We start from the raw sequence: 12,054 nt of genomic DNA, 5'->3' as shown, positions 1-12,054 counted from the left end.
CTTTAATTGAGCAACCACTGCCCTTTGGCTCCAGAAAAGGATGCAAGAGCATTCGGGAGGTAATTGTCTCCTTCCAAAAAACAAGGACAGTGAGCTGGTCTGATTAAGTTTGGATTTCAAATTGCTTCAATTCAAGTAAACTGAAAATTACCACCTCGTTAATTTTTAATGGCAAATATACAGCCTCACCTCTCTCTGCAATGGTTGAGCTCCTGCAGCTGCAGATGTCTCATGGTATTGTTTGAAGTAAGCCAGAGGGTGCAATAACTGGAGCATTATGCCTCACAATGCACAAAGCATTTTGATAGGCTTTTCTTGATGGGCATAAAGGGTCTGCATTAGGGAAAGCTGTCCACTACTAAGATGGAGATGCGTGTAAACACGCTTTATGTCGCAAGCATCGAGGAAAGTACTTTGAATAGATTTATCCTACGGTCAATTAGAAGCAAACTGCTATGGAAGGAGGATGGTTAAGTGTTCCATTCCAATTTGTTCCTGTTTTATCAATAATGATACAACAGCCAATTACTTTTCTCTATTATAACCTTTGAAGCACTGCAGTGCATGGTCCATAGGATCAGGAGTAGGCCATTCAACCCTTCGAGTCTGTTCAATACATTCAGTTAGATCATGGGTTGATCTGCACCTCATCTCCATTTATCTGCCTATGATCAATATCCTTTGATATCCATAACTAATAAAAGTCTATCAATCTCTCTTTATAATTTCAATTGACTCATTATTCACAGCCTTTTGGAACAAGGAAATCCACATTAACACCGCCCTCTGTGCGGAGGAGTACTTTCTGATTTGACCCAAATGCTTCACTCTAATTTTAAGATTATGCTCCCTCATTTTAGACTACCCCCCACCAGAGGAAATAGCTGCTTTCATTCTGCTTGACCAGCTCCTTCAATCATGTTAAACACCTCAATTAGATCAACCACCCATCCCACCCCACCCCTTAACCTTCTACCGTCAAGGGAATACAACCCACGTTTATGCAGCCTATCTTTCAATTTAGTTCTTTAAGCCCTGAGGTCCTGGCATCGTTCAAGTGAATCTGTGAACTCCCTGCAAGGGGAAAATATCCTTTCTTTTCAAGCAATGAGAAATGCTGAGTTTTAGCACCAACTGATAAGCCCAAACAAGATGAGTAAAAAAAATTAGTTAACAATCAGACTAAGTGATCATCTTGTGAATAGTGACTGAATTTGATATTTGATTCAAGAGGGGAAAAGCCTTCTTGCCTTCCTACCAGCAGTGGGTACCTATACCAGACAGACTGCAGTGGTTCAAGAAAGCAGCTCACCACCACCACCTTCTCAAGGGCAATTAGGGGTGGGTAAAAAATGCTGGTCTAGCTAATGACACCCACATCCCATGAAAGAATTAATAGCAAAAAAATGCACAAACTAAGACTCTGAATTGCAGCAAGTCAAACCATCTACAAGATGAGAAATACATGTTGAACAAAATAAACTGGGATGAACTGTTTGTGGGTGAACCTGTAGACAAACAGTGCAAAGTATTCAAAGAAGCATTTGATACAAAGGTGCCAAAGCCTTGGGGAATACAGCAGAGAAGATTTACCGGAAATGTATCAAGAATGAGGGGCATAAGTAACATGGAGAGACTGGAGAATCTGGAATAGTTCACCTCGGGGCTGAGGCTATGGGAAGATTTAGTGGAGGTGTTCAAAATGATGAGGGGTTACGATAGAGTTGATAGGGAGAAACTGCTTTCACTGGCTGGAGGGTCAGAAACCAGAGAATATAGTTCAGCTAATTAGCAAAAATTTTAGGGTGTAAATAAGATTTTTTTCTTAAACACATGATGATCTGGAATGCATCCCTGGAAGGGTGGTGGAAACAGTATCTACATTAAATTTCAAAAGTGATTTAAAAATTTGAAAAGGAGGAAACTTGCGGGGTTATGGGGAAAGAACAGGGGAACTGAATGAATTGACAGTCTTTCAAAGAGCCAGCACAGGAACGATGAGCCAAACGGACTCCCCTTCTGTGCTATACGATTTTATGAACACAAAACTAAATATTAAAAAACATGCCGCCTTAAAGGAAAAAGTCCCAATTGTGAAGTTAAGCAACCAGGATCAACAAACAAGAGACAGTACGAAGCCAACTGAAAAGGTCTTAGACAAATGCAAGGAAAAGGATTTTTAAAAAGTAATGAAATGCAGAACAGGAGCACTAATAGCAACTTGGAACAGATCCCAAAACCAACAGTAAAAAATAAATATATTTGAGTATGGTAAGAGGGCATGTGGGCCCATTAAAGACAGATTAAGGCGATACTATAATGAACAGCCGACTTTTTAAACGAATACTTTGTATCCATATTCACAGTGGAGGATGAGGGCAAAATATGGGGATTTCATTGTATGTCTGCAGACTATTAGAATTGGTGATATCACACTGGCCTCATTACAGACCTGATTGCATTTCACTGTTTCTAGCTATACCCTTAATTGTCTTCTTGTCGAATGGTCTGTCTTAATAATTGGGGAGTAGAAAAGAATATGCTTCGGCCTGGCCATGACAGATACTTTCTAATGAATTGTATTATTACATTACGAAGGACCAGGAACTTGTTCTGTCACAGCTTTTGAGCAGAGATTCATGAGTCTATGCTATCAAAAAAAATTCTCTTTCAGTTGAAAGTGAACAGCCTACATACAGCAGCCACATTTGATACAGAGAGATGCTAAAAGAAAGCCAAGGCTACTCTGCCCATCGTTTATGTGCCGGCTGAAAAAAACAACCATCTAGCCCAATTCCAGTCTCCAGCATTTGGTCCATAGCCCTGCAGGTTACGGCAATTCAGGTGCACATCCAGCCACCTTTTAAATGAAACGAGGTTTTCCACCTCTACCACCCTCTCAGGCAGTGAGTTCCGGACCAATACCACCCTCTGGATGAAAAGGTTTTTCCTCAACTCCCTTCTAATCCTTCTAAATGGTTGGCAATAGGGCTTTGTGAAGCTTTGTTGTACTTCAGCTATTTTTGTGGTATTAAAGTTGCAGCTCTTTAAGGTTGACAAAAATAAAGGGTCTGCTTGCTCCCTCTCTTCCCCTGTCCTTGCTCATACTCATGAAATGCACAGCAGTCAAAAATCAATGGAGAAAATGGAGCGGAACATGAAGGAAAATGACCGTGGTGCAACATTTAAATGACCTATGAAAACAAGAGTTAGCCCAGAATTACTGAAAACTAACAACAAACTTTTCCATTCTTGGAATTTTGCTGGTTAGGTTAGCCTAATCAGTTTTGCTATTCTCCCAGTGTTGCTGGACATCGATGCAGCACCAGCAGGTGGGTAATCCTCTTCTGGAGAGCCCAACTTCCTGCGCCATGACCGGAGGCTGCCTATAATAACAGCTGTCGGGTTGCTGTCTATGCCTCAAAAGCACTCTGGCGCCTACAAGTTAATTCCAACGTCAAGGTGAATCCACAAAGACAGGCTCAAGATGTCAGAATGACCCACAAATTTACAATTTATTCCATCAACTCAGCAGCAATTCAAGGTATCAATAGAAAATGCAATGCAGTCAGCTAAACAAATGTTAATTTTATAGGTTGCATCTTTATGATTAAGTATTCAGATTTTATCTCTTTTCAAATACTTTAAATTCTTCTTGTGCGGGAGGGTTCATAAATTTGCACAACTTGGCTTATGAATACAAAACAAAAGTCTGTCAAGCATATGACATCAGTGGTAGGGAAAATTCTAGAGTCTATCAGAAAGGATGTGATAACAGGACACTCAGAAAATATCAACAAGTTTAGACATGGATTTATGAAAGGGGGATCATGTTTAACGAACCTACTGGAGTTTTTTTGAGGGAATAACTAGTTGAATAGATAAGGGGGAACCAGTGGATGTGGTGCATTTGGATTTTCAGAAAACTTTTGATAAAGTCCCGCATAAGGAGGTTAGTGTGTAAAATTAAAGCATGAGATTGGAGATAATACATTGGCATGGATGGTGAATTGGTTAGCAGACAGAAAAGAGAGTAGGAACGAACCAGTCTTTTTCAGAGTGACAGGCAATGACTAATTGGGTACCTCAGGGATCAGTGCTTAGGCCCCAGCCATTCACAATATATATCAATGACCTGGATAAGGGAGCCAAATGTAATATTTCCAAGTTTGCTGACGACATGAAACCTGGCAATGAAAAGGGTGTTAAGAGGCTTCAAGGCGATTTAGACAGGCTGAGCGAGTGAGCAAATACATGGCAGATGCAGAATAACATGGATAAGTGAGAAGTTATCCACTTTTGCAGGAAAAACATAATGGCAGAGTATTATTTAAACAGTGACAGATTGGGAAGTGTGGATGTACAAAGGGACCTCAGTGTCCTTGTACACCAATCATTGAAAGCAAGCATGCAGGTGCAGCAAGCAGTTAAGAAGGATATTATATATTGGCCTTCATTGCAAGAAGACTTGAATACAGGAGCAAGGATGTCTTACTGCAGTTGTACAGGGCCATGGTGAGACCACACCTGGAGTAACGTGTGCAGTTTTGGTCTCCTTGCCTAAGAAAGGATATAATTGCCATAGAGAGGGTGCAGTGAAAGCGTACCAGACTGATTCCTGGGATGGCAAGATTATTATATGAGAAGAGGTTGAGCCGACTAGGCCTGTATTCACTGGAGTTTAGGAGAATGTGAAGGGATCTCATTGAAATGTATAAAATTTTCACAGGGATGGACAAATTGGATGCAGGGATGATTTTTCCTCTGGCTGGGGTGACTAGGGGAAGGAGTCAGTCTCAGGATACAAGGTAGGCCATTTAGGACTGAGATGAGGAGAAACTTCTTCACTCAGAGGGTGGTGAACCAATGGAATTCTCTACCTGAGAGGGCAGTGGAGACCAAGTCTCTGAATATAATTAAGAAGGAAATATATCGATTCCTGGACTCAAGGTGTCAATGGGTATGGGGAGAGCAGGAATACAACGTTGATATAGAGGATCAGCCAAGATCACACTGAATGGCAGGGAAGGTCCGAAGGGCCGAATGACCTACTCCGGTTTCTATGTTCTATGACAAGTTAAAATAAAGACACGGGTCTCAAGCAGTTGCTTAAACCAATTTTGTTCTCACCTTGTAAAACAACCATTCATTTATTTGGACCAGACTGTATCCACCCGAGTCAGCCAGCTTTTGTTTCGTATGCTCTTTTTCCTCCACATCAATCTAAGTAAAAATCATTACTTAGGTCAAAGATTTTGTGTTAGCAATCACAAGTAACTCAACATTTAGCACATCCCAGATTATCCAGGACAAGGAAAGCATAATTACACAGGACACCACACAAGTTACAGCCCAAATGACATACTGATCCAGATGATAAATAGAAGTACTCAGAATGCAAAAATCATCCCACTAAAATCACCTGCCAACTGAGCATTTTGCTTGTTCCTCAAATACTGCAAGGAAGGCTTGATTCAAGAAATAAGAGTTAAAATAAATTGTGCAAGAGGGGAAATTGGGAATTTTTTTTTTAAACTTGGCAAGTTATGATGTTCTGGAATGTACCATCTGAAAGGATGGTGAAACCACAGAATTTACTGCACAAAATAAGGCCATAAATTCCTGAATTCTTTGTTGGATTTATAGCGACTAACACAGATGACGGTGTTGATTAGTGCCACAACACTAGGGGGAGCACTACCTGCACATGCTGAGGTGCTGCATCAGGCTGTTTAAAGGGAGACAAAAACAGAATTACCTGGAAAAACTCAGCAGGTCTGGCAGCATCGGCGGAGAAGTAAAGAGTTGACATTTCGAGTCCTCATGACCCTTCGACAGAACTTTAAAGGGAGACATGCTTTAAAGTGCAGCTCTGCTTTCTGTTGTTGAATTACGTAATCTTTTGCAAGTTGGTGTCTTATAGCCGTCTCCTTTATAACAAAATCAGTTACAATAAGGCCCCATTTCAAGTTGCCACATTCAACGTCATTCCACTTCAGCGTCGCAGACATAATGGGGCCAGTGTGCACACTTTTTTTCTTCATTCTTTCACAGGATGTGGATGTCACTGGCAACGTCAGCTTCATTGTCCATCCCTAATTTCCCTTGAACTGAGTGGCTTGCTAGGCCTTCTCAGAGGGCAGTTAAGAGTCAACCACATTGCTGTGGGTCTGGAGTCACATGTAGGCCAGGCCAAGTAAGGATGGCAGATTTCCTACCCTAGAGGACATTAGTGAACCAGATGGGTTTTTAAGACAATCGACAACAGTTTCATGGTCACCGTTACTGAGACTAGCTTTCAATTCTGGATTAACTTAGTTTAAATTCCACCAGCTGCCATGGTGGAATTTGAACCCATGCCCCCAGAGCATTAGCTTGGGCCTCTGGATTACTCATCCAGTGACATTACAACTACACCATTTCATGAACCCAATCAGTGTAATTTTGTTGAGGCCTCTCTTGTTCCCAAACTCCTGAGCATGTGCCGTTTCCCTTCCCTGACTCTAGCATGCCGCTTGACCTCCCCACACCACTCCCCCACACAGCTGCCTCACACCCACCACTTCACCATCAACCCCTCGACTCCCTCGCATGCGCCACTTCACCTGACTCCCTCCCTCCTGCACTCCAATCCCCTTGCAATAAAGGCCAATATGCTATTTGCCTTCCTAATTGTTTGCTGTACCTGCGTGCTAACATGGTGTTCTTTGTACGAGCACAATCAAGTCTCTTTGAACATCAATACGTACAAGTTTCTCACCTTTTGAAAAATATTGTTTTTCTATTCATATGATCAAAATGAATAACTTCACACTTCCTCACATTATACACATCTGCCAAATTGTTGCCCACTCACTTAGCCTGTATCGCTTTGCAATCTGTGGCCTCCCCACAGCTTACTTTTCCACCTAGTTTTGTATCATAAGCAAACTTAGATACATTACTCTCTGTCTCTTCATCAAAGTCATTACATACATTGTAAATAGCTGAGGCCCCAGCACAGATCCTTGCAGTACTCCAATAGTCTCTGCCTGCCAACTTGAAAAAATCTTGTTTGTGCCCACTCTCTGCTTTCTATCCGTGAACCAATCCCCTACACATGCTAACATATTACCCTGCACTACATGAGCCTTTATTTTACCTATTAATCTCCTGTGCAGCACCTTGTTGATTACATTTTGGAAATCCAGATATACTACATCTACTGGTTCCCCTATATCTATCCTACTAGCTACATGGTCAAAAAATTCTAATAAATTTATCAAACAGGATTTCCCGTTAGTAAAACCATATTGACTAGTTCTAATCATACTATGCTTTTCTAAGTGCATTTAAAATTCCTTAATAATAGATTCCAGCATTTTTCCAACGATTGATGTTAGGCTAACTGGCCTGTAGTTCAATGTTTTCTCTCTGCCTTTCGTGAAAAGCGGTGCAACATTCAGCAATTTCCAATCTGATGGGATTGTTACTGAATCTAAGGAATTTTGGGAAATCATAGCCAGTACACCTACCATCTCTGAGCTCTCTCTTTCAGGTGTAGGCCATCAGGGCCCTTGGAATTTTTCGGTTTAGTCCATTAAGTTTTTCCAATACTTTTCCTCTGCTATTAATTTCCTCAATTTCCTCATTAATTTAATCCCTAGGATACAGTCTAATTCTGGTATGAAATATTTCTTAGAATCTGGCTAGTTTATTCTCATTCTATTTTTTCCCTTATCAACAACTTTTTGGTGGTTCTTTGCTGATTTCAAAAACACTCCCAATCCTAGGACTTGCTACAAGTTTTTTTTGCAACATTATAAACCTCTTCTTTTAACCTAACACTATCCTCAACTTCCTTAGCGAGCCACGGACAGGTCTTTCTCAGTGAGTTCTTTTTTTTCGGTGGAATATATTTTTGTGGAACATTTTGAATTGTTTCTTTAAATGTTTCTGCACTGTTCGTTTACTGCCATGCCTGTTAATCAATTTTCCCAATTAACTTTAGCCAGTTCTCCCTTCATACCCATGTAATGTGCAAGGGATAAAGCAGAATGACACCAAGTCATTACGCTCAATTGGAGCACCTGTGCAGACATGATGGGCCAAATGGCCTCCTCCTGCGCCATAACAATTCTGAGATTACCTTTGTTACAAGCTCCCATAATTTCTTGTTTACTGCTCTACACAACAGTACAACTACAGCCACCCTAACTACAGCTTTTACATTGTTATGGGAAAATCTGATGCACTTAAAGTCATTCCATTTAAAGCTGAAGTTTTCAGAAACGCAACTACAATGTTAAGTGAGGAATTACTGCAATGGAAAAAAAAATTGCAACCGCTCAGAGAGCAACCATTTTAACCATCAGGTTCTTGTAATGGTAAAAATGGATGCTATTTTACCCAGCAATCTGTTTGGGAGACAGCCAGTCTTGGAAACCAAAACTATATGCTCTGAATAATGGAATAACACCACTGGTAAAAAAAAAAAATAGAAAAGCAATTGAATAAAATTTTTCAGAAAAAACCATCACTCAACGTGGGGCTCGAAACCATGATGCTGGGATTCAGAGTCCCATTATCTAATAAATGAACTAACCAGGCTGTGTAAGAACGCCTTACACAAAGCCTTTCTAACTTGTTCAACTAAAAATGTTGTTTAGTGGTTAATTTGGTAGTATTTAACTGGCCTTTCTACAGTGTTAAACTGGCCTGGGAGCAAAATGGCATGCACCCACCATTCTGGTGGGAGAATCTGTACATGCATCAGAGGCTGCAGTGCGTGCTGAGTGTGCATGCATCACTGGTCCTAACACTTTTCCAGCCAGTGGCAGGGGTTAGAGCTCCTGCAAAGACGTTCTGTGTGAGGATATGCGGGATCACTTAAAGACGACACCAATTGCTCTGTTGGAACCGAAATCTCCAAGATAGAAAATGAGTTCAATTAGCTGGTCCATAAAATTAGCCAAACCTCAAAACAAATATAAAAACAGATATGGAATGAGACACTGGAAGCTGAAGCTTGTGCACACTACAGTTTCCCAACTCACCTTAATGACTGCTTGAAGGCAACATGCTGCCCACCAACAGAGTTCTAGATGTACATTTACAAAGAAGCAGAATTACCCTCTCCCAACAGATTTCAATTTTGTTTATGAAGAGGGGGAGAGATTGGGATACACCATACCAAAGGTTTATCACCATGTCATTCTCCCATCTCCCTACTTTTCAACCAAAACTCAGACAATGGTCCAAAGTCTGTAGTTGTAATGATGGCAAACTCTAACGGTGCTGAAACTATGAGAGTTTGTGGTCATTACTCTATGAAACCGATAGCAGCTTCTGGCACGTGTCTCGGCCCAGCTCCTGTCAAGTGATTCTCTGTTTCTCCATTTCTCCACAGGGTGCGCTGTTGAAATTCTCAGAGATGGGAATTTTAGCAAACACTTCAATTTATGTGAACTTCTGCTTCTTAAAATGTTTTAATCATATTTTTTATTCATACTTTTATGAAATCCCCTTGAAAAATATTTTTTTTTATTCATTCATGGGATGTGGGCGTCACTGACTAGGCCATTTATTGCCCATCCCTAATTGCCCTAGTTCAGAGGTGTCATGAAGCTATTAATGTATATAATATTTTGGAGAATATTTTTCTTTTAAAATAGAGGTTTAGTCTTAGTTGGATTAAAGCCAACTAGTCCGGGTGGTTTGATATGTACCAATTTTGATATATAAGAGAGAGAGCGTGCATTTGCAATTTTAAATATAGCATTCAAGAAGTGGGGTGAAAATTGACGCCTTTCTAGCAGCTACCAAGCAATATATTTATACTACTAATAAAACTGATATAATGAAAGGGGTTTCATTGTTAAAAGGTGAAGTTCAAAGAGGTTGATGATACAATGAGAATTAACATTCAATGGGGCTGGTAGGTATAACTTCAGTAGTTTTTAGGTGTGCAGGCAGAGGCAACATAAGATCAAAAGGCAGCTGCAAGACTCTGACTAGCTCCACAGTGAAAGGAACCTCATTTTGAATTCATAAGATGAAAATGCTTTGCCTGGTGTTTGGTTAAGTCTATGGGTTGCTGTTGCCTTATGGAGATTAGTTTGGGAAATTGTTAAAAGTTATGAAAGTAGTCATTTGTAGCCACATGTATATATATATTTTTAACCTGTGTAAATTAATAAAATGTTTCAATTAGTTTAATGTAAAACCTCAAGAACTGATGGTCTGACTCCTGAATTTAGAGTCACATCTCAGACATAACACTTAAAATTACAGGTTATGACAGTTATTTAAAGTTTTCCTCTGGGATTTTTAAATAACTCCGCTTTACCAAATGCATTGGTCATAACAAGAGGGCATTTAAGAGCCAACCACACTGCTGCGTGTCTGGAGTCACATGTAGGCCAGACCAAGTAAGGACAGCAGATTTCCTTCCCTAAAGGACATTAGTGAGCCAGATAGGTTTTTACAGCAATCAACAATGGTTTCATGGTCTTCATTAGAAGTTTAATTCCATGTTTTTATTGAATTCAAATTCCACCACCGACCGCGTGGTGGGATGTGAACCCAGGTCCTCAGAGCATTGCCCTGGGTCTCTGGATTATCAGTCCAACGACAATATCATTACACCATCAGCTCCCCCTGAATTAGGTATAAATGGGTTTTAAACAGATTGAAGTCATAATTACCGAACAGCCTCTCTGGCTGTGAAGAACTAATTCTATTTGTGAAATGTCAAGTTTCTCCTTCATTCCATTGACTTCTAAAATAACTGTTATTTTAAAGTTTACTGGTAATTCAGCTTCTATCGCAGATGCCCCAATCTTTATTCCACTCCCTGTAAAAAGATTAAAATGTGACAGGGAATCTGTTTTTTCACTTCCTGGTTTGCTGTCAGTGACTATTCTCCAATGTGATTCACCTCTTAGCCTGCTTGATGGCACCAATGTTGTTGGACCCCCCTTGACTTGGTGCCAGAATGAAATTAACATCAGGTAAGGCAAAATCCCTGCTAGCGAGAGCTCAATCTTTACCATGAACTTTCAAGGTCAGGGACAACAAGCACCATCACTTTGTCACTGACCACTGAATCTGGGCTAAAAAATTTAATATAGTTCAACATTTTCAGTGCCAAACCAACCATCTATGATGGAAAATAGAAACAGAGTAGGACATTTGGCCCCGCAAATTTGTTCTGGCACTGAATTAGACAATGGGTGATCTGTATCTAAACTCCCTTCAATCTGCCTTGGGCCAGTAAACAACATTATACCTGCAAAAAAAAAAAATCAATCCAGCTCAGTTTTGAAACTTTGAATTGACCACTTTCCTCATGAAGGGGGAAAAGAGCTCCACATTTGAATCTCTTGGAGGGGGAAAAGACTCCACATTTGAACCTCTTGGAGGGGGAAAAGAGTTCCACATTTGAACCTCTTGGAGGGGGAAGAGTTCCACATTTGAACCTCTTGGAGGGGGAAGAGTTCCACATTTGAACCTCTTGGAGGGGGAAGAGTTCCAGATTTCCACTGCCCCAATTTCCAACCGTTTGTAAAATATTTGCAATTCTTTTACCATCATATTTAAGAGGTGAAAAGAACCGTACAGTTAAATATGTCTAATAAAAACAAAGGTGCAGTTCCCAGATATGTCCAATGAACGAGAAGAGGTGCACAGAAGTTCAAATTCAAAGCTGATTACATTGGTGGCTGTCTGTCTACAGAGTCTCCAGTGTAGGGATATCATTTAATAACAAATGCCTGCTTTTCCTAATGCTATGAATAAAAAAAAGTTATACTTTGACACTTAGTATAGCACCTTTTAGCTAAATCTACATGTAATATAATCCTTTACTTCCAGGTTCATAATAGATCGTAAAATACAACAGGTCGCAGCAGCTCCAACACAGGGCTGCAGTTTTCTCACAGTTGGGCTTATACTCCTGATGCTCTCTTCCCCACAGCACCAGACCAGTATTAGTAATCAATCAGCACACACTATGCAAAATCATTTGTCCAAATTACATTTACAACCTTCTGGAAGGATGAGCAGAGTAACTTC

General features: G+C 40.4%; 1 protein-coding gene across 3 annotated transcripts in view; it reads right to left on the bottom strand.

The window, feature by feature from the left end:
- The window catches only part of prim2 (DNA primase subunit 2), a 212,825-nt gene that overhangs the window by 147,113 nt on the left and 53,658 nt on the right, over positions 1 to 12,054 (bottom strand). For 2 of the 3 annotated variants that reach the window (XM_041188639.1, XM_041188641.1), the window contains exon 5: positions 5,131 to 5,223. The exons of the other annotated variant lie outside the window; for it this stretch is intronic. In XM_041188639.1, coding sequence (XP_041044573.1) covers positions 5,131 to 5,223 — 93 coding nt within the window. The remainder of the gene's footprint in view (positions 1 to 5,130; positions 5,224 to 12,054) is intronic. 3 annotated transcript variants of the gene reach the window in all.

The sequence above is a fragment of the Carcharodon carcharias genome, chromosome 5 (assembly GCF_017639515.1).
Source record: "Carcharodon carcharias isolate sCarCar2 chromosome 5, sCarCar2.pri, whole genome shotgun sequence".
NCBI classification, from domain to species: domain Eukaryota; kingdom Metazoa; phylum Chordata; class Chondrichthyes; order Lamniformes; family Lamnidae; genus Carcharodon; species Carcharodon carcharias.
The sequence above is the reverse complement of the archived record's forward strand: the minus strand, read 5'-3'. Positions and strand labels throughout refer to the sequence as shown.